We start from the raw sequence: 23,310 nt of genomic DNA on the forward strand, positions 1-23,310 counted from the left end.
CTATGTGGCCCTCAGCCTAATTGCATGTGAGCTGTGCCCTGATTTCATTCAGGTCACAAAAGGGGGAGAAAGCTGGTAACAGAAAGGACTGGCAAAGACGGGGAGAAAAGCAGGCTCTGGCCCCACAAGCATGTTGGTCTGACAGATTATGCTGTGTGGAATATGGCCCTCATAGAAGCCTCATTTGGGCCTATCAGGGCAGAGAAGCTACTCCTTTAAGCTCCTCAGATACAAGCAGGAGTAGCTAGGGTGGCAGTACCACACTTTTGTTCTCTCAACAGTGAGACAGTGCGAAGTGAGGCAGGGGTGTGGTTAAGGCTGTGCAGGCACACTGCTGTTGTGAGGCCTCTGAATTGTTCCTGGGTGGCAATGAACAGACACTCAATTTGCCCCAAATTTGTACATGACGACATATGGCAGTTCAGGCCAAGAAGCAAACTCTGGTAACATATCTACGATACAGGAGACAGGCGGCATTTTCATTTCTGTCTCTTAAACTAAACGGCAATGAATTTTAAAAAATCACACTGAGCAGCAGGCACATTCAAATTAAAATGAATGGGTTGCATTCAATGTCATAAGGCTAACACTCTGTCAGTGCAATGATTTTTCCTTGCACAATGAAACATTCTCCCCTTCTCCTCCCCTTATGAAACTCCTAATCTGTTCTGGAGTTTCCCCCGTCCATCCAGAGCAGATTTGGGGACAGCATGGGGGTGATCCCATTGCGCCAGCATTAATCCTTGCATTAGTGCAAAAGGTTAGTCAAATACCACCCGGCGTCTGCTGTTTTCTCTCTTACATTGACAATATTCACAAGAGGAACATTCTGGACTGAAATATCATTCAGTGTGCCAGTTTGTAAAAATGCCCAGGATCCTGCTGAGTAGAAAAAGGAACTGATGGGATTTCTGATTTCTGAATACTGCTTAATATCAAAGCCTGCGGAGGTGAAAAGGAATGCTTGCTGTGAGGAATCACAGAGGAGGCTTTTGGCACTGCCACTTGCCAAATGTGGCCTTCAGTCTAATATCACGTGGCCCTCAGGACAGTGACTAGGGGAAAGACAAACCTATGCAACCCTCCAAATTCCACCCATGTTTGGCTCTGACCTCATCCACTTTTGGCTTTGCCCACCACAAAATACAGGACCCCCCCCCCAATAGATTACCCGCAAGAGAACGCAGCCCTTGAGAGAGGAGCAAAAAAGTTCCCTAATCCTGCTTTAGAACTTTCACTAGCCTTTTACTCCACTAGCTGTCAAATCTTTCAGGAACAGTTTGTAAGTTGAAAACACCCCTTGTGATGGTTCAGTCCAACTGACTGGGTAGCTTCCGAGGGCAGTAGCGAACTTCATTTTGGAATGCAGTGTCACCCGTACATAGGTGATGGGATGCTGGAGGGAGTCAACTGCAGAATGTATCACTGAGTAAAAAGTATTTTGTAGGATATTTTTAAATTATTAATTTATTGCTATCACGATCGTCGTCGTCATCCTAAATGAACATTTCCCCCCAAGACTGATAACAACTGTATTGTAGGGTGAAAGACCATAAAAGGAGTAAAAGACATTTAACAGGAGACATGGTCAGTGTTCCCTACGGAGCCATCCTAGTTGCAGGTTCTGTCCTCTATAAAGCTTCTGTTTTTGAAAAGACGCAGCAGCAGCAGCAGCTTCATCTCCAAGCGGGAGATTCTTTCAAGGAACCATGGAGCTGAGTGTGTGAATAAGGAATTGCTCCAGAGCAGGGATACCAAGAGGGAGTTTCGTAGGAGGCCTTGAACAGGAAACACTGAAACAAGAGATATGTGCAGACTCAATGTCTGGAGTGGATACTAGGCACCCAGAACAGAAACCATCTAATTTAGTTCAGCGTTCATTCACTCCTAATACCTATGAAGCAGTCAGCTTTTCCTTCTCCTTGCCACTATGCACCCCTTAAGCTTGTTCTGCTCTTCAGTGCCATGGAGGACGGTGTTCTGTTGCCAGCATTGAAGTAAGATTGAACCGCAAGTCTTTTGTAGAAGACAGAAGTGAGAGAGACCTTGCCCTTCACTCCAGGCCACAAAATGTTTTGGGCCAGCCCTAGCCCAAGCTCTCATATGCCTCCTGAACCAAATGCATTCTGGATGATCATCTTTAATTCTTCCAGTGACATCTTACCTCAAACTCACTTTGTTCTTCATCTGGACTCACCATGTCATCCTCATTCTGGGACTGTAGAAACATAAGAAACTTGCAAGATTACTTTCTAGGCATCTCTTCAAGCAATGTGTATTTTTTTGCTTGTTTGTTTTGTCCTGCTAGTGACATTAATGGTAGCACAATCTTTTGCCATAGAAATAGACCAGAGAAACACAGTGATTGGTTGCAGTGCAGTAAGCAAGAGCTACTCCTTTGCAAACACACAAAAAACCCCAACAACTCCAGGCTTATAAAAATGCTTCTTTATATACTCTGCGATGTTAAAATGCAAAGCACAGATAGTTGCTTAGCTGACTCAAGTCTGCTGGGAGATGTTTAGAGGCAGTGCACTATATTTGAAACACTATATGCTTAAAGGGCTCTTTTTTCTTAGTATCTCTCTCATCTCCATCCCAAATTGGTTATGTTCTGTTTCACTCCTGCAGTGGGAATGCCAATTGCTTTTCGCGCTGGATATTTCCTCTCCTGGTAAATACATCTCTAGAATCGCATTCTGGCTTTGTTTCTAGTGCTCATTCATAAAAGATTTGCTGCATGGCTGTTCTGGGGAAGGGAAGTGATTTTTGTTTTGCTTGCTTAGCCTTGATAACAGAATCTAGACAAGTAAGAATTTTATTGTACAGCAAAAAGGCTTCATAAAATATTTTAAAATAGGCATGACAGGACACAATGCAAGCTGAGTGTGAAATATCAAATGCTTCCCAAGCCCTTGGGACTTTGCCATACAAAACGTGAGCCAGGTATCTTGCAGGCTTGGGCCTGCATTGAATGTGCTGCTTGGGTTAGATCTCTGCAAGTGAGAGCACCAAATCTTTCTGGGTGGTTAAGTGTTGCATTTGTTTTCTTGTCTTCTCAGATTTGGGGGTTAAAGTGGAGGGGGGTGGAAGGGAGCTGGGGAGCTGTTTGCTGAAGGAAATGTGATCAGGAAGCCTTGTGTGGGCAATAAATTACAGCCACTCAGCTGGGCTGCAGCCACTGCAGATGGAGAACACCAGTTACCCACTTACAGGAGGTTCTCTGCCATTAATAGAGTGGAGAGGAATTAATATCTCAGTTACATAGTTAAGGCTAAATGGATCCTATTAGAGAAATATTACAAGGCTGCAGGATTCCAGAGCCAGGAAACATGATCAGGTGCAACATATGGTATTTCATCATCTTGACTGCCAGATTTGCCAATGGGAAGACTTGCACACACTTTCTTAGCTAGTTTTTGTTTTGTTTCTTTCTGTTTTAACAGCATTGCAGATTTGGGATTCTATGGTGGAAAGGCCACCCTCTTCTTGAAAACTTACAAATAATTTATTCCACCTTATTACAACCAGCCCACTTGACTGCTCTTACTTCGTATAGACAGTATTTCCCAATATTCAATCAAAATCTACTTTATTGTAGTTTTAAAAACCACAGGCCAGGCTGACTGAGTGTGCCTCTGGTTTAGTTGTACCTCTACCAAGTTGTTCTTAAACAATTCACAATCCCTGAGCCCTCTTCCTGCAAAAAAATATAATACTGACCCACCTTAAAGGGCTGGTGTAAGGGACAACATGTAAAGGAAGCAATCTGAAAGAATATTCTGAAGAACAACATAAATGTTAAATATTGTAATTAAGCTAGCTTGTGGTCACCTCTTCTACTCCTCCTTCTGCTCCTCACAAGTGTTGATATTGCACCATCCAATCACCTCTGGATTGAAGCACTTTCTTAATGAATTTTAATAAGCTGAAGTAGAATGTGCAGCATTTGGCAAACCTTCTAAGTCACTACCTGCTGCTGCACAGTGTTTCCTTGGGAAATCAATAAAGAAGGGCCATCAATCCTGGGAACCAGCATTAACAATGTATGAAAGTGATTCTGGGAATGTCCCAGATGGAAACGGTTGCCAGCAATCCAAGCAAACGGATGGCAGTGCACCAGGCTTCAGCTGCATCTAGCAAACACACCCTGCCTGTCAATCACATCCCTCCAGGAGGCTGAAATAATTCGTTACATGACTATGATTGGAATTCCCATAAGGGACAAAGGATTCCAAGCCACAGTAGAATTCACCCAGAATGGTTGCAATTCCCTTTGGAAATCTTAGCAATTGCATCAAAATAGGCAGTCCTAAAGCAAACAACTCAGATATTAAGTACATACCTGTTACATTCAGCTTGCAGTTTACAGAGGCTTCCCCCAAAGCGTTCACGGCCTTGCAGGTATAGACACCACCATCGAAGGGGCTGGGCTTGCGGATTTCTAGAGAGCAAATACCTTGGTTCATGAGGGCTAAATACCTGGGGTCTTCTCCAATTTCCATCTGGTTTTTCATCCAGATCACTTTGGGCTGAAATACAGATAAAGCACCAAAATAGCAGAAATTAACACCTCTCTCCAAAAAAGTGGGAAGGGGCTGATCACTGGTCCCTGGTGAGCAGCAGCTTCCCATTACTTAGTGATAAGTTTCTAGAGTCTCTAGACAATGTCTCATTACTTTTTCACCCTCAACCCTCCTGCCTACTCATTGGGACTGTTTTATGGTGGATGTCACTGACAATCTCCCAGTGCTGTCATAGACTGCAGCACCCATCGCATGTTTGCTGAAACAGGAAGGAACTACAAAGCCACTTCCCCATAAGACTGGACATTTATATGGAAAGTGATGGGGAAATGCACTGGAAAGTGTGGCATAACACTTGCTTTGATGCAATGCCATCCAATCTCCCCCCCCCCGCCCCCATATCAGAATGACTACTCATTAAACAGCCCAAGTCATCTAATCTCCCTGCAAACAAATCAGGGTGAATGCTCAATAAACAGGTCTCCTGGAAGCCCCGTAAACTCTAGAGATGCTTGAAGAATTTTATGCAAATTGGCCTGATCTGCATCTCCTGGACTAAAGTACAGATCAGAATGTAGCTCTTATCTGTTAGACTTCATGGTTCTCTGAATGTTGCGATGTGGACCTCAGCTCAAAAAAGGTATGCATCTAAATGCGTGTTGTGAAATAAATTACAATTATAAATTCATATTTTGAAAGAAAAACATTCAAATGCAGTTTTAAAAAAAAGTTTGCAGATTACTGTGGAAGCAGGACAGAACAGGCTGAGGAGTAAACACATGCAACAGGGACACTTAACCTGAAATAAATGGATCCACCTGTCTGCAACTTATCCTCATTAACAAAAGAAGTCAACCCATGTTCCTCTACCAAAGGAAACACCTCAAGCCTCTCATCCTAATGTCAGATTCAGTCTTACTAAAGATGGTCACTGATCACTTAGCTTCCAAGAATGACCAGCACTCACCTTTGGGAAGCCCCGGACACAACAGACAAGCTGGGTACTGTAGCCCCGGGTGGTAGTTCTGTCGGTGAGAGGCTGGGTGAATTTTGGAGGTTCAGAAAGATCCTTGCTATTGTACTTCTCTGCTTTGTATGTGATTGCTGGGGGAGTGGGGGAGAAGGCAGATCAATATAACTCTACATAAGAGGGGGAGTAGATTGTGAGACTTTCTGAAACAATACAAAATGACAGCTCTGTATATTGGAATTGGAAAAGGTAAAGGACCCCTGGATGGTTAAGTCAAAGATAACTGTGGGGTGTGGCGCTCATCTCCACAGGCAGCTTTCCGGGCCATGTGGCCAGCATGACTAAGCCGCTTCTGGCGCAATGGAACACCATGACGGAAGCCATAGCGCACGGGAAACGCCTTTTACCTTCCTGCCGCAGCGGTACCTATTTATCTACTTGCACTGGTGTGCTTTCAAACTGCTAGATTGGCAGGAGCTGGGACAGAGCAACGGGAGCTCACCACCATTGAGCGGATTCGAACCGCCGACCTTCTGATCTTTAGCTCCCTGAGAAAACTATCAGCAGCCTCCAGCCATGTATTCATTTGTAACTGATGTCTTTATGAAAGGCAGAAAGAAAACGTTCTTTTTTTCACCCCAACTACACCATTAAAACTCACTCCGTCATCCCTCCCAGTGTTTGCCATGGCTTATCTGGCTTTACATCAGAGTGAGGGATGTCCAGCCTCTGGGTTAAAAACTGCACCCTCCAGGGTTCCTAATCCTGCATTCAGGTCTTTCCTCAGGTTGTGATCTCTCTTCCAACCCATGCGTCCCTCTCTCCACATCCTCTTCACTAGCCCTGCTTCACCTCGCCTCCAGCTCTTTGGTGTGGCTGGAATGTGGCCTATTGAACAAGAGTCAGTTGTGTGGTATTACATACTTTTCTTGCTGTCCCCACCCACTTTTCCTCTGATACTCCCCTCCCCTGCCACCTCAGCATACAGCTGCTGGAACGCTGCCCATCAAAGAAGATGCTTTAGACAATCTGGCTGGAATGGTTTGAGCTGTCATGGCTGCCTTCTGTTCTCGATGTTCCATGCACGTAACCCACCAGCCCTACAAGGGAAGGGGTGGGTCTCCACAACCTTGTCTTTCCTACTGTGCTTCTACAGCCCCTACCTGATTTTTTGATGTGAGCCACGTCCTTGGAGACAGCAGGCTTCTCGCTGAGGCCGCAGGGGTTCTCCGAGAAGACTCGGAAGGAGTAGCTGTTGCCAATTATGAGATCGGAGACGGTGCAGTTGGTGCGGTTGTAGTGCTCCATAACTGTGAACCATTGCTGGAAAGCAGTAAAGGTCAGCCTCTTAAACACGAAAAAGGTTCAGGTTCAGGGCACAGGGCTGCCTTCCCAGCAGAAGGACCAAGAGCTTCCCAAGCCAAAAAAAACTATGCAAGCCACCTTGGGATGCTATTTCGTTTTGGTGTTAGGGCAAATGAAAGTGGGTGACGGTGGCACCATTAGGGCCTCCTATTCATACCGAATAGCAATGCCCAGGGCAGGGGTTGTTGGAACTGTAGGACAGGAGGAAGCATTTAACTCGATCTGTAGTGTTTTTTGTTTTTTGTTTTTGAAAGAACTGTACAATTGTTGATAGCCACGTCTTTCAATGAAACAGGTTCTCTGGTCCCATGGTTTTCACTCTACCACTTCTCCAGCAGCATTGCAAGAGGTGGGAAACAGCCCACAATACAATTTGGCAAATTGAGAAGGAAGAGAGTCCCCACTTGACAAACATTCCATTGCTGTCCTGGGGTGGGGAATAATGGCAGGAATTCTCCCTTCCACAGGAAACTGCCCTCACCAGTAAAGCAGAGAAAACTCACCCTCTATCCAGCCACATGGCACATTCTCCCACCAAGCCCTTTCTTAATTGCCACCATATATAAATATAGCATACAATGAAATGCTAACTTGCTGCACTGAACAAGCCAAGACTCTCTTATACGTTTGATTAAAAGGGTGCTTTTGCATCTCATAGAAAAGACCTTTGATACTATTTGATAAGAAGAAGAACTGCACATTTATTAATATTATAATATGTTGCCCTCTCTCACCTCAAGATCCCAGAGAAGGCTACAACATCAAAAGGCAATATTAAAAACAGTTCAAAACAGCTGGCACTCACAGAAACAAGGTGGGTCCGAAAAATATTTGGCAGCAATGTTGTTTTATGACGATCTGCATGTTTTTAATTTTTTTAATTGATTTTAATGACCTTTATGTATATTTTGAACCAAAATTTTAAATGAAAGTTTGTGTATTGGTTTGTTTTAAAACCTTAGACAGTATCAATGCTTCCACAGAGCAACTGAAGGCACAGGTCACAGCACCAGGTATATAAAAATAGCTGAGTGAATCAACTCTTCCAGGGGGCTTGTGATTGGACCCCAGGAATAAAGCTCTATTACAAAGGCAAACTGTGTTGACCTACTGCCATTTCTGAAATAAATGCTGCCGATGGAGGATTAGAGAGGGAAAGGTTCTCAAGGGAAAGATTTGTTGGACTAAATATGGATACATTTAGAGGGTTATTTACATTTGCTAGTTAAAAAGAAAAAAGTTCATACATGAGCTTTTTTTTAACCTTGATTTACATTCTTATTCAAGATGTTATTGATTCCGTTTATTGTACTATAAAAAACATAAAAGAATAAAAAGCATAAGGGTTCTAAGTAATGTTCTTTTCCCATTCTCATTTTCACTGTTTAAACCACCTGTGACCAAATTCTGTATTGTCACGGAATTTGTGGGCTGCGTTTTTGTGGAATATGCATTGCATTTCTTATATTGACTCCTTTTTGTTGGGATTTGTAAACAGCTGTGAAGTGATGGTGGCTTCAGGACCCACCACTAATCTTTGCACAAAGTACAATGCCCCCCCCCAGCTGTATCTTTCCCAGCCCCAAGTACTTACCCCAGTCTTCTTGTCTGCTTTTTGGACTGTGTACCCTTTGAGATCAGCATTGCCATTATCTTTGGGTGGGCTCCACTCCAACGCCACGTTAAAGCCCCATACATCCACCAGCTTCAGGTTCTCAGGAGGGCCTGGTCTCTCTAAAAAGATGGGCCACACATTACTTCTGAAATATCAAGAAGTGCTACCTGCCACGGCACATCACAGAGAAGTTCAGCAGCAGGCACCAGATAAAACAGAGAGCAGCCATTAAGCTATCCGGAAGAAGAGGGAAATATATAACCATACTAGAATATATTATTATTATTATTATTATTATTATTATTCATTCATAACTCTCATGCAGGTGTAGTTTCAGTATCAGAAACAATGGCTCCTAATTCTTCAATGTCTTTCTATCTTACCCTGTTGTATAAGGGATTTGAGACTGAAACAGAACAGTCATCTCAGCACACATTCCCCATGGCATAAGCAGACCACATGCTCCGATGCTTAATAATGCCAGGCCCAGCAAGCTGCCATATGCCACAGTACACAGTGACTCTTGAATTAGAGAATTTTGTTTCAAGGGAAGAGGTATCTGAGCTAGCCACTCTTTAGATACTAAATCAAACCATATGGTTTCATCGCCCTTACCAATCACCTGGAGATTAATGGTGGCCTTGTCTTCTAGTTCATCTAAGATCTTAACACTTATTTCATATTTTCCAGAATCACTGCGCTGTAGTTGGCGGATGAATAGGACGGAGTCCCTCTCACTGTTGCGCAAATGCATTCGCTTGGGATCCAGAGGCTGGCCATCTTTGGTCCAGGTCACCTGTGGCTTTGGCTTTCCCTAAGGAAAGGCATATGTAGAACAGTTGGTATATTGTGGTTTTCTTCTATTTGTCTGGCTACTAACTCTTATAAACATACAGTGAATCTTCGGCAATGGATAGGTGGTCTTTCATGATTTTGATGGTTCCTGGTGTTGCTCTTATAACTAGGTTGTCTGTTTTTTGTTTCGTTTTATTAATTTGATTTCGCTGATTAGAGTTTGCTTTATATTAGTACTGTGGTTCTATTAGGTGAACTGTGTTGATTGTTCTAAATGGAAGTGAAAAGTGGGAATAAAGTTTCAAAGAAAGAAAGTGCTCATTTGCTTCCACTTTCTAGCCACATGTGATTAAACTGTGATGCAAAAAGCCAACACAATTTTTGGATTCTTATTCAAAGGCAGGACAGTTGCCGACAGACATTTATGTATGAGTGCCCATGCACAGGAGGCAAAAAAATTCATATTGATGTTTCTATCCAAAACCTGAGCTCTGAAGTCCCCTCCCCGTCAAAAAACTTAGGGGCAGTTGAAGCTAGTATGAATGTATATCAAATGCAGTTGCTTCTGACAGCTGGCCCTTTAAGGGAGTGGCCTAGATCCACAGCAAGTCTACAGATACCCAAGAACCAAGGAAATGCATGGAGTGCTATACCCTATTATAAGTCTCTCTATGCCACTCCATATGGCTTGCACTTTCTATTTTTAGTCGAGAGCTATTTTAGGCTCTGGGCTACAACCCCCCACCCAGTGCCTGACTGGAACATACTGCCTCTGCTTTCCAAACGCACATTACAAACTTGATCACAATGTCAAAGTATTCTCTTGATAAGAGCTCTTTAAATCAGAATAACATAAAAAGAGATCCAGCGTCAGAATCAAGTATGACATAAGACACTTTTTCCGTCTGTGTTTAGAGATTAGGAGGCTGCCAAGAGCTGGTGAGTTTTATATGACTTGCAATATACAGATGTAATGCATATGTCAGCCAAAGCAAGCTTAAGCTTGTTTACACATTACAGTTTAGGATACAATGGTTTGTGTAGAGTACCTTGTTTCCAGTCCTGCCTTGTCCTGAGACAGCTCTCTTCTCAAGCTCCAATTTTCCTTTTGCCCAAGCCTGTCAGTCCTTTATTTTTCTCAGTGACCAGGCCACATTCAAGTGAAGCTGGAATTCTTTCCAAAACATCAATAGTTTCTGCTTTGGAGGCTGCCCGCTGTAGCCAACTGAGAACTAGTTCACCTTTGCAAGCTTTCTGCAACTATTCCTAGCTTCTTGACCAATTATGCAAAGGCTTTTATCCCCGCCCAAAGCCAAAATGTCAATATAAGAATAAGGATCCACATACCCGAAAAGGAATCATCAGGTTCAGCACATCGCCCACAGTCTTCATGTACAAGTCCCTCAAATAGCGTGGCAGTCGGATCTTGGGCTGCTCTGGAGAAAACAAAATTATAGCAGTTTGTCACTGGTACTGCAGAACTTTGCTGTGGAATCACTTGATGAATCTCCTTTGCTTGGATCATTCTGCTTGCCTGGAAAGTTTAGAAGCACTAATAATTAGGCAGTACAGTGGTACCTCAGGTTAAGTACTTAATTCGTTCTGGAGGTCCGTTCTTAACCTGAAACTGTTCTTAACTTGAAGCACCACTTTAGCTAATGGGGCCTCCTGCTGCCGCCGCGCCGCCGGAGCACGATTTCTGTTCTCATCCTGGAGCAAAGTTCTTAACCCGAGGTACTATTTCTGGGTTAGCGGAGTCTGTAACCTGAAGCATACGTAACCCAAGGTACCACTGTATATAAATGTCTTAAATAAATAAGAATGTTAGGGGGGGCAGCACTGAGATACTCATATGACCAGAGAGATTCCATAGCAGTTTGGAGGCAGAGTAAGCCAAATATTTCATATTTCATTGTGGTTAAACCTTGTAGGATCAAGGGTACTTTCTGTTAGAATTCCTGCTCCATGATTACAGTCATGGGATTTTTGTCTATTACATGACGGTGTATGTTGTGATTCCACAGTGGAAAGTGACGGAGACAGGATGTTTGTGTTACTGTGTTCCGTGAAGTGGGACTATTGTCCTTTGTTCTTTTTCTCTTTGCTGTCTGATGGTAGAGAGAGAGAGGGAGCCATGCTGCAGTGCTCTGTGTGTGTTTATATGTAAATAAAGTAGATTAACCAAAATGCTGAGTCGCTGAGGTCTGTTACGCAAGCTGCGAAGACTCTGCAGATCCCTAAGTGTGCCGGTGTCTGTTGGCATCGGTCGCTGTGATGTTCGGGCTGAAGAAAGCTCTCGAATGATCGACCAGGAGGGAGAGAACATGCAAGTCAGGCATGTCTCTCTGCCAGGATCCTACTCGAGTGTAGGGCGAGCTCTTGACACTTTCCCCTCTGCGCAACAATGCATCTTCCTTGGACCATAAATACAACCTAGGCCAAGGAGAAGATGCTACCAGCTCTTGAAGCGACCAGCAGTGGCGTGAGAGAACTGTTGGCTCAGTCCTTCCCACATTCCCTGACTCTTCTTAAGAAATACCTGTGTGTCCTGAGGGGAAGCAGGAGAGAAGCCCAAGCCTGGGAGCCCAAACCATCAGCTCCTGAAGTGACTATCCATGGCCTGAGAAGATGTTGAGTCAGCAGTGCCCACACCTGCTCTAGTCTTCTTAAGAAAAACTTGTGTATCCCTGAGGAGAAATCCAGGCTAGGAAGTTTGTGTCATCAGCTCAAAAAATCCGATTGAGAAAGCTCTGTTCTGTATTCTGTAATGCAGAGCTTTCCAAACTGTGTGTCATGACACATTGTGTCAGCTGCAGTGCGTAGGTGTGTCGCGCAAAAATTCCCCGTGCTCCTCCCAGGGCTGGAAAGGGGTTAGTTTAAGCTCCGGTTTGCTAGTAAAACTGGATTACTGTGTCACAAAATGAGGCATGTCTTAAAAAGTGTGTCACTAACATGAAAAGTTTGGAAAGCTCTGTATAACATTTGTTTTGATATTTAAAATGGTAAACTACAATGAGTGCCTTGGCAGAAAGGTGCCATATAAACACAGTAAATCAGTAAACCCAGGGAGGTAAGGCAAACTGATTAGCTCTTCCATCACAGTCCAGAGAATCAAAATGGCCAAGGCTGCACTGGCAAGAAACCTGCGGTTTGTTTGTTATTAAATGACACATTCGTAACCTGACCCAACCATGGAGCCCCAGATCAGGTAACTGCGCTTTATAAATTATCAGAGGTGAGAGTTTCTATTAACTCTGGTAATTCTTTGAGCTGAGTTGGCTAGCTCCATGAATGGAGAGTTGGGATCAGGATTCATAAATAGTACGAGGCATGCATTTCATAATTTAATTTAATCCACTCAGCAAGAAGAATCAATATCAAGTGCCTTGTAGCAACAGCATACCTTCTTGCTGTAACCTCACTGAACTGTTTTTTTAAAAAAATATGTATTTTATTAAAGACTTTCTTGGTTTACAAAAGTACATGCACTGTCTCTTTTTTCGGGTTGTAGAGTCTTTCTTACAAATCAGTTACATTTGTTGTGAGACATTAGTGTTGAGTATCGTATAAGGTAGGGGGAGAGGAGGGGTGGGGTGGTGAGGCTTATATTCTTTTATATAGTGTACGTGTGGGGTTTTGTGTCAGCGTCAACTGGGTAAGTTCTCTTTCTATTCATTTATTACATTTCCTTGGTAGTGAGAGGTATTGGGGGCAGGATGTGGTTGGTTGTCTGTGGTTGACTGCAGTGGGGTTTGTTTGCATTTGTGAGCGGGGAGGTCTTGTTAGGTCAGGTAAGCCAGATTGATTCATATGTTTTCGGGGGTTCTTGTTGGGCTGTGTATGTGATAAAGAGGAGCCATACCAGGGTGAAGGCGTCTTCTTCTATTTGTCCCCATGTCAGTTTCAGTTTACTGGTTAGCTTTTCTAGTAAGGCCGTTTCCCATACAATTTGATACCATTGGTCCGTGTTTACTCCTGACAGGTCTCTCCAGTGTCTGGCTATGAGGCTTCTGGCTGCTGAGAGTATTTGGGTTATAAGCCCTGTACAATGTGAGTGGTCATTATGATCTTGGAAGATGCTCGGTAGGGTCAGATATGGGGTGAGTTCTAATACCTGTTAAGTTATTTTGCATATCTCTTGTAGGACTGCTGTCCAGAAGGGTTGGATTTTAGAGCATTCCCACCACATGTGGAGATATGTTCCTGTGGAGGTGCAGCCTCTCCAGCATCTTGGTGTGGTTCCTGGGCGTATTGGCACCAGTTTCCGTGGTGTTAAGTACCACCCATAGGTGAGCTTCAGCATGAGTTCCCTTCCTTTGGCTGATACGGACTTAAAGGGAGGTTTAGATCACATTCTAGTCCATTGGGTGGGGTTAATTTCATAGCCTATGTTGTGCTCCCATTCTTCTTTCATTGAGTCAAGGCGGGTTGTGGGATTTTGGAGTATTTTGTATATTGTGAATATCATTCCTTTGCCGTGTCCCTCTGCTGCCAGGAAGTGGTTTTAGAAGGTGGTCACGGGCTAGTGGCTGCTGATTTTACTGCTGGATTGTTTAAAAAGGCAAGTAGTTGATGGTGTGTTAGCCAAGGTATTTGCGTGTCCCTTAGTTTGTCTTGTATATCTTGTGTTGACCTCACCGAACTGTTGACAGATATCCTTCCTCCTTCTGGTATTAAAGGTAAATACACTGCCACGTTTGGTACAATTCTGCTGGCTATAACGGCCCAGTGGCGCAATGGAAAATGGATGCATTGACACAACTCAATCCTGCAAAATGAAGGCTGTGGCCATTCCAGAATTAAGATGGTGCCTGATGAATGCCAAAGATGTGCAAAGTAAGCAAGGGAAGTCTGCTGGGTTAATTTCCAAATTCTGCAAGGAATATTATTTGGCAAATTTTAGGTCCAGCTGCAACATAAATTATTTGTTTGTTTGTTGGTATGCCGCCCATCTGACTGGGTTGCCCCTGCCACTCTGGGCAGCTCCCAACAGAATATTAAAAACATGACAAAACATCAAACATAAAAAACCTTCCCTAAACAGGGCTGCCTTCAGGTGTCTTCTAAAAGTTAAATAGTTTTTTTTTTCCCTGCACGTTTTTGCAGGCACTGTAACTTCAAATTCCATTTTTCACCCACCTCCAGAAGTGATCAGTCACAGAATCATAACACTGTCAAGTTGGAAGGGATCCAGAGGGTCATTCTAGCCCAACACCCTGCAATGCAGGAAGCTCAAATTGGTGGGGTTAGTGTCCTGTTTGGGGGTCGTAATAAAGGTAGATTTGTAATTCATCCCAAGATAGTAGTTTCCAATATACAGCTACAAAATTGGTTTTGTACCAAATCAATGTCAGATTTTCTTTCAGCTCTAAAACTATGTTCCTACAATGTCTGGATTTTACTTCAAGTCCCTCTGTTGTATACTAAGCCAAAAAGATGTGTGTGTGTATGTGCTATGCAATGAACAGCACATACTTGAAGCAGAGCTTTATACTTCCCTTGGGAAAACAACCTGGTGAGAGTCAAAAGAAGCCTGTATGCATTTAATCACTTGCCGCTGTCTTCACTAGCATCAAAATAGCAATGGTGTAACTCTAGCATGCTATATTTGTCAATGGTAGCCTGGGTGGTAAAATAATTATGTTGGGGTTTAATAAAAGAGCTATGCATGCCTGTGAGGCTTAAACGTGCAGTAGCCTACGTTCCAGAAGTGACTGTGTAAAGGAGGACCCAGGATTAAAAAGCTGAAAGATACTTTAGCAACGCTGTTCATAGAACACCAGCAATGCAGTAGGATATACCAGAGGAGAGCCCTGCCAAGAACTGTAACAGCATCTTCACTCACCCATCTCTTTCCCCCTGGAATCCCTTGCTGGCATTTATTCTTATCAACAGGGCCAGCGCAGCCATTAGGCAGGATGAGACCACTCTCTCAGGCAGCGGAAGCCCCCAAGATGGCACTCCCACAGGCCCTGACACCCCTGCTTATCAGTCAAGTGAAATCCAGCACTCCAAGGAACCAAGTTAATTTCTATATCCCTACATATTAAGGAAAGCATAGCTTGTCTGTTATCTTTCTAATTGCTTAAAATTGTGTAAAGGTGGTTTTTTTATTCAACTGTTATAATCAAACAGCAACAGGGGCAAACAGCAGGATGACATTTTCAAACACAGAAACCTATGTAGAGGACACTGATGCTAATCTTTCAAAATAAAAGTGACAGCATTAAGCACACTTTTTAAAAAAAGAGCCAGTCCTTTCAACACACAATAAAGTAGGCTAGTAATATTATATCAATATTATTCAATGAGAGAGATTGTGAGTTTTCTGAGCTGAGAACTGGTGCTCCTACGCTGTACCAATTGGCTAGAAAACTAATTGAAGATTAAGTGTGTAAATAGACCATCAGTCTCAAAATGCCATAGCATATTTTTTTTTTGTCTACCTGCGGCTACACAGGCACTCAACTGGAATTTGCTCCCAGCAATGTACATAAAGTAGACTCGTTAACTAAACAGCTGGAATTGCAAGAACAATTTAAACATAACATGCTGGTCAAGATGTTATATTTGCATAATCTGAGACACTCAGACTATAGAACCTACCCCAGCACAAAGAAAACATTCATCTCCCAGTAAAGTACTGCTGATATCTGAAAATACAACCCGCATTCGACTCATTCAGTCAGGTTAAAAAGCACTGTGTACAAATTTCATAAGACAGTGGCAGATGCATTTATGTCCCTACTCCTTCCACACCTTATGCTAGTGGTGAAAAGTAGTGAAAGATAGTTCTGTAAGTCCAGTGGCACAATCTGTGCTAGCAGGCAGCACAATTACAGGCTGCATTAGAGAACTCACTTACCAACTAGCTGGCAGAGAAATATGTTCATCGTTTTCCATCAAAACATTTGTCTAAAAATAATTCCTTTTCGCAGTAGAAACAGAATTTAGGTTATTCTGAAGTGTGACCCTTCGGTCCAAGCTATACAAGGTCTTAATATTTCACACTCCACACAAGATCCCTACTAAACACACTATGGGGCCAGCAATACCTAGAGGAGGCTGAAGAAGCTTTCAAACTCCTAAGAAGCACTGAAGGTCACACACCCTTGCTGTAATCTGAAGTGAAAGATTAACCTTAATAGTTTGGGGGGGTGCACTCTAGCAGTGTTTTATGCAGTAGTTTAAAAAGCAGTACAGTGGTACCTCGGGTTAAGTACCAAATTCATTCTGGAGGTCCATTCTTAACCTGAAACTGTTCTTAACCTGAAGCACCACTTTAGCTAATGGGGCCTCCCACTGCTCCCGTGCTGCCAGAGCACAATTTCTGTTCTCATCCTGAAGCAAAGTTCTTAACCTGAGGTATTATTTCTGGGTTAGCGGAGTCTGTAACCTGAAGCATATGTAACCTGAAGCGTATGTACCCCGAGGTACCACTGTACTTGGCAGATACTCCTCAGCTGGTTTCCAGCTGCAGAAAAATGTATACATGGGTTCCAAATTACAGCACTCAGATCCATGACCACTGCTGCCAAGTGAGATGCAATTAATAGTGCAATGTATGTTTCATTACGGGACGCAGGTGGCGCTGTGGGTTAAAGCCTCAGCACCTAGGACTTGCCGATCGAAAGGTCGGCGGTTCGAATCCCTGCGGCGGGGTGCGCTCCCGCTGCTCGGTCCCAGCGCCTGCCAACCTAGCAGTTCGAAAGCACCTCCGGGTGCAAGTAGATAAATAGGGACCGCTTACCAGCGGGAAGGTAAACAGCGTTTCTGTGTGCGGCTCTGGCTCGCCAGAGCAGCGATGTCACGCTGGCCACGTGACCCGGAAGTGTCTCCGGACAGCGCTGGCCCCTGGCCTCTTAAGTGAGATGGGCGCACAACCCCAGAGTCTGTCAAGACTGGCCCGTACGGGCAGGGGTACCTTTACCTTTACCTTTATGTTTCATTACATTGTGGTGCCACATTAATGTTAACAGCAGCTGACAAGCTGACACCATGGAAGTCAGAGCTGTGTCATACCCAGGACTTGCAGATCAGACTGTTCTTGCAATTTGTAGACATATCTGCACATGATTTATTTTGAGAACTAAATGTGGTTGGGAGGTAATACTTCTTCATCACTGACTTCAGCTTCTTCTGGTCTCCTGTTACCCAGAGTTCTGTTGATGACTGAAGGATGAGGGCAAGGTAATGTCATAGCCACAAGGGCATCCCAGGTTAAAAGGAACCTGCCTTGCCATGTATGTTATCTAGTGCTTCCAGTTGAGTGCTAAAATGCTGAAGAAAGAACATGGGGAGCTATCATGCCCTCAACAGAACTACTGAAGTAAGCCAATTGGAAATAAGGAAATTTAGTTCTGAATAAACATGTATAGGATTGCACTATTATTCCTGTATTCGGAAGAACAGTTTTATATTAATATTGAATGAAACATAAACATTAGGAAGAACTTCCTGACAGTAAGAGCTGTTCGACAGTGGAATTTGCTGCCAAGGAGTGTGGTGGAGTCTCCTTCTTTGGAGGTCTTTAAGCAGAGGCTTGACAACCATATGTCAGGAGTGCTCTGATGGTGTTTCCTGCTTGGCAGGGGGTTGGACTCGATGGCCCTTGTGGTCTCTTCCAACTCTATGATTCTATGATTCTATAATTGTACTTCCCAATGGTGCACCAAGAAGGCCTATCAGATGCATGTTTAAAGTCCATGTGCAATGCCTGCCGCTCACTGCAATGCACACTGTCATAGGAGATATCCACTTGCCCTACATATTCATGGGACTGTCCAAAAATAGGTGCAGTGGGAGCATCAATTACACCTTTTTTATTTATTAAAGTGGATTTCACATAACATCAACTGCATCTTGTTCTCACCTTTAAGCAGGTAAAGTATGCTCCATTTTTACACAAGCAGGTCTGATTGCTCTATGCTGGGATGTCTGCTTCATTTTCATTTCAAGAAATTGCAAAAATGAGTCAAAGCTGTTCATAATTTTTAAAGCAATGAAGAAAGGACAACAGAAGGAAAAGTAAAGCAATCTTTGCCAGGGCAAAATGGAAATAGCCAAAACCAGAAAGTCATCTGAAATTAATTCTCCATTGCATACCACAGGGCAACCAGCTACAACAAATCATGACACCAAATGCTAGCAGGCTTTAGTTGTGGTGAAGAAAAAACTCCAAGGGTATACTAATGTGAACCAAAGTCTCTCTTATGGAGATTACAGGAGTTAATGAAAGCCATTAAGCAAATTTGATCTGCTTGTGTATAAGGGAAGGAGTGTTGTTTAACCTTTGCATACCACATCACTTTGCTGATAGAAATCATGGTCCCACAAAGCTCCTGGGGGGGTAGGGGAATAACTCCCAACAAGGCAAACAGCAGCTAGAGGGGGTATTTTGAACAGGAAGATGATATGAAGGACGTCTTTGAATAATCCATGTTAATGAACATGTTCTGTTACACTAAATGCATTCAAGATACATACCAAGAACCTCTCTGATGAGGAGTGGCTGGTCCAGGACGGCTGGCTCACTAACTCCATCACCTTTCACAGCCTTCACACGAATGAGAAGTTTATCTCCAGATGTTAGATCGCGAATTACATAACGGGTGGAAAGGAAGGGCTTCGTGTTGGCGGCCACCCAGTCTGTAGCTAAAACAAAAATATGCAACAGGTGAGTCACACGATTAGAAACAAGGATGGCATGGTTGGGTTATGGCACTCATTTGACCTTACAGCAGAGTCACTGCTACTTACCAGGAAGGAGGGGTCAACACAATGTAAACACACCAGTTGGAATGCCAGATTGGCTCTGCCAGTATATTTGCACCATGTCATCCTCCCTGCCCCCACTTCCAGGTAAACAGCAGCAGGTAAGCTGCCAGGAGGTCTAATGTTTATTGCTGGCCCACTACGTCATCTGCAACGGAATTATTGTAAAAAGTCGATTCAGTGGACAATGAGGCCTCTACTCTAATACATTTAAAATGTATCTGTCTACAGAGTCCACTCAGTTCTTTCTTGAGAGTGAGATGAAAGCTCCAATGCTCAGAACACTTACTTCAGAACACAGTAGCACTTACTTCCAATTCAACACTCTTAAGACTGTGTTGTTCAAAAGCAAACCTATGCTTTGCTAACCTATGTCTACTGGTTTGTTTGTTTGTTTGTCTGTCTGTCTGTCTGGTTTTTTAAAAACCAACACCAAATTTAAGGTTGCAATATATCAGTTCTAGCCTCCCAACTCTAGAAAGACCATGTATAAGCTCATTCTTACATTCAAATTATCTATGGGTGCCATACGTCCTGGACATAGCCGGGATTCGTCCGTCGAAAATGGTGTCTGGGCCGAAAAGTGGCTAAAATGTCTGGGAAAGAAAGGTCAACAACTTTGCCTCCACCCCCCAAAAAAGCCTTTCACTTTTTGAAATATGGCAACCCATAAATTATCCCCACTGGGATATAACATTTGGATACATTTGTGCTACAATTGTGCTCAAGCCATCTTTTGTGAACAGTTATACCATGTTTCAAGGACACCCTCTTCTAATCACAACAAAAGCATGCTTTTATTGGATTCAATTAACAAAAGAGGTTACAAAGGTTGAGGCAATCTAATCAGTGAGTGGAAATGCTACCCTATGGCAATAGCTCTCCAAATACACCATGCAGATATGGAGTGACAAATATGTGATAATGCACTCATGCAGGTCGAAAAACTGGCTTGAATAAAATATTCAGCAAACAATTTGGAATGCAGGAAGTAATTTGCAAGCAAGGAAAAGAGCTAAACTCAAAATAATTTATTTATGAGAAATGATTCACCCAGCTATCACTCACAAGAAACCCCAGCTAAACAACCCATGAAAATGGGCAACATAAATTGTTTGTAGCAATCAATAGGGATGTCATCAATTGCTGAAGACTTTAGTAGACGTCACCCACTATTTATTACCATTATAGCATACTCAGTGTGTATGATAAATCCTGTTTAATATACAACATCTTCTACTCAGGCTGTGATATGATTAATCTATCACTGGTGGTTTACAAACCAAATTGCTCACAAATGTAATCTTGTTTCCTAATATTATTCAGTTTTTTAAAAGCAGACATCATAGACTGCAACCCTTTTTCGTAATATAAAGTGCCATATCTTTGTGCCAAATATACCATATCTTTCTATGCTATAGAGAAGCCTTGCCCAGGAGGTTCATATTTGGCAGCTTATATGGTATGGCATCTATACTTGCTACATAATGGATTCAATTTGCAAAAGTGGTTGAAAGATGGGAGAAATAACTACTTTCTCCATTTCCATGTTTGGAAAGTCACTTCCACCATTGCTATATATAGTATAAGAGGCAGAAGGGCAAGGTCGTCCTTTCTCGACTTTAAGTAGATTTCCTTCTTTCAGTAGTTCCACAGCAAGCAGACTTTCTACATGTGCAACATTTCCTCCTCCAGCATGCAAGTTCTGTTTCTCAGCAGTTGGACAGAACCAATGCAGTGCTTGAATAGAAGAAGCTACATCTGTGGAATCTCTTCCTGCCTGAGAGCTCCTAAAAGAAATGGACCAACCTCGAGGTTCTAGAATTTGCAATCCCATGACTTCCAAGCCTTTCTCAACTTGAGCTCACAGAGCATGTCCATTGCACGTCAACATGGCATGTGAGCAACTGATCGGGTGTGTGGAGAAGATGTCAGGCTAAGAAGAGAACACATATCATTTTCTTTACACACCTGTTCAGCGGTTTAAGGGTTCAACAAACATTTCATGAGAACTATATGGTTCTCTCCTCACCTCCAACTGTGGCTGTAGATACGTCAAGAGAGGGACAAGCAATTTATCCTGACCATGTTATCCTATTTTCCACATTAATGCATGCAGCTCTTCATGCTCACGAGAGATAAAGCTGAAGCCTACTTCCGTATTTGCAGTGCTCCACCACATATCCATCCAGGCCAGCATGGCCCACAACCTCTGGGGCATCCCACGTCAGAGTCACAGAATTGTCGTTCACATCGTCCACTGTTAGATTTAACGGTGAGCTGGGAGTGCCTGGTATCACAAATATAAAAGCGTTAATAAGGCATTTTCCATCCCCACCAGTTCAGTACTTAATGCTGTGTAAATTCATTAATGCTCTTTTCTTGGACTAAGGGCTTGGTCAGAGAATGCATATCCCAACCTTATTTTAGCCTTTGCATGATAGCTATGCAAATTCCCATTTCTCACACACTCAGTGAATGCGAGAGAAGGGAGCGGGGTTGTGTCCCGCTCCCCAACACTGGTGCATCCCTCTGGCGATATGGCCCAACATCCAGCATTAACATGAGCACATCTCCATACATACAGTTATATGGGCATAGGGATTTTCATCAGGAACCTTAATTACACTAGATTCATGACTGCATGGAAGCTCTGACACATGTACAGTTGTATGCATGTAGGGCTCCCTCTCATTTGTTCAGCTGAACAAGGGAATGTATTGGGGGGTTGTGACCAGAGGGGTACACCAACATACATATTGCTGTTGCAGTAAATTCCCTGGGCAACCAGGTCTCCTTCCTACGACCTTCAAATTTCTGGGGCTGGGGTAAGAGAATACTATCCTCCTTCTCCAGCTCCAGCTGCTTCTATGCTCTCAATAGTAGTTAGTGGGAGCAAATAGCTGAAGGTGATTTCATGGTGGGTTGTTGCTGGTGGTTTTCTCATTCATTCCATTTCTGACACTGATAGAGGTTTTGTTGTAAAAAGCTATAAGACCTCTTTTGGTGCTTTCGGACCATATACAGCTCATCCAGGTAATTGCAAATGAGACGTTGGTGGCAATGGGGCTTTTAAGGCTGCAGTCCCAACCCTATTTAGTTCCCATTTAATTCAACAGGACTTGCTTCTAGGTAGCCATGGTTAGGATTGCACTGCAATTTATCAGAGAAGTGAAATCCGTCTGAAATGGAGGAGGCAGAACACGGCCTGCAGTTAGGATACCAATGGCGTAGCGTGAGCACCGCAATTATATTATTATTATTATTATTATTATTATTATTATTATTATTATTATTATTCTTAAAAAATGGAGCGAGCGCTATACCACAATAAACACCCCTCTGGAAAAATCACCGGAAACCAGCGTGGCGCAGGCCGTGGCGCTTCACTCGCGACCACTTTTTTGCCGTCTTTTAAATATGAGAGAAGCCCCCCAGGTCCTTTTTGGTGCCCAGGCTCCAAGCGCCTGGCTTCCGCACGTGGCCTTGGAAATGGCCTCCTGCGTCCCGCCACGGGTTTGCGCCGGGAGCAAAGAGGCGCCCGCGCTGCCGCCGCCCTCCCGCCTCCGCTGCTCGAGACCCTTTTCGGCCCCCTCGTCGGCCGCCGCCCTCACCTTCTTTGGGCTTCTTTTTAGCTGGAGCTGCCGGCGGGGCGCTTTGGGCCGCCGGGGGAGCCGGAGTCTCGACGGCTGCTGCTGTTACGTCCGGTCCGGGAGCTGCTGGAGTCGGTTCTGCTGGAGCCGAAGCCGGCTCTTCGGAGGGAGCGGCCTCTGGTGGGGCCGCCGGGGCCGCCTCTTGCTCGGACATCTGCGGTAGGCTTCGAGGACTCCGCTCCGTGCCCCGGGGTGGCGGTCGGTGGAGCTGCCCCGTGCGGTTAGAGGGTCAACGGTGGCCAAAGTCCCGCCCGGCTCGCCCTTTTCTGTCTGTCTCTCCTTTCTTCTTCGGCGGCGATTTCCCCCCTGTGCTCTCTGCCGGGTCTGGGGGGTTTTATAGGTCCCTCCAGGCCGCCCCCTCCTCTCTCTCCGCCGCTTGGGCCCACCTGCTTGGGCGGGCGGGAGAGCCAGGAATAGCCGCCCAGCAGCTGCGAGGTGCAAATTCAGCATCTCCTCGGGAGTAGCTGCCATCCGCGGGACTCGGCGGGACTGGCCCGCAGAATGATCTGTCCCTTGAAGCAAGGCTCCGCCTGAGACCGGGTTTCGCAAGGCTCTGTTTCGCTGCGTTCCGTTAGCAGGGACGGAACTGGGCCCTCAAGCCGGCACTCAATG

The 23,310-nt window shown here is 44.1% G+C and overlaps 1 protein-coding gene across 1 annotated transcript; it reads right to left on the reverse strand.

Annotated features, from left to right (window-relative positions):
* Positions 1-1,449: 1,449 nt before the first annotated feature.
* On the reverse strand, positions 1,450-23,102 carry MYBPH (myosin binding protein H). The gene is made up of 11 exons (XM_079979582.1): positions 22,660-23,102; positions 21,201-21,335; positions 18,758-18,925; positions 10,619-10,707; positions 9,092-9,290; positions 8,456-8,595; positions 6,660-6,819; positions 5,494-5,630; positions 4,346-4,532; positions 2,165-2,218; positions 1,450-1,793 (listed from the first exon to the last, which is right to left on the reverse strand). Exons 1-10 carry the CDS (start codon positions 22,850-22,852, stop codon positions 2,208-2,210), a joined length of 1,419 nt encoding a protein of 472 aa, XP_079835708.1. The 5' UTR covers positions 22,853-23,102; the 3' UTR covers positions 1,450-1,793; positions 2,165-2,207.
* Positions 23,103-23,310: the final 208 nt, after the last annotated feature.

Source organism: Podarcis cretensis (genome assembly GCF_951804945.1).
Source record: "Podarcis cretensis genome assembly, chromosome: 6".
Lineage (NCBI taxonomy): Eukaryota > Metazoa > Chordata > Lepidosauria > Squamata > Lacertidae > Podarcis > Podarcis cretensis.

Coding starts and splice junctions, on each gene's coding strand:
- MYBPH (XM_079979582.1), bottom strand. CDS start 22,852: ATGTCCGAGCAAGAGGCGGCCCCGGCGGCCCCACCAGAGGCCGCTCCC. Junction 18,926..21,200: donor GGAGCACTGCAAATACGGAA/GTAGGCTTCAGC, acceptor TTTTTGTTTTAG/CTACAGACTGGGTGGCCGCC. Junction 9,291..10,618: donor ACCTGATGATTCCTTTTCGG/GTATGTGGATCC, acceptor GCCTTTCCTTAG/GGAAAGCCAAAGCCACAGGT.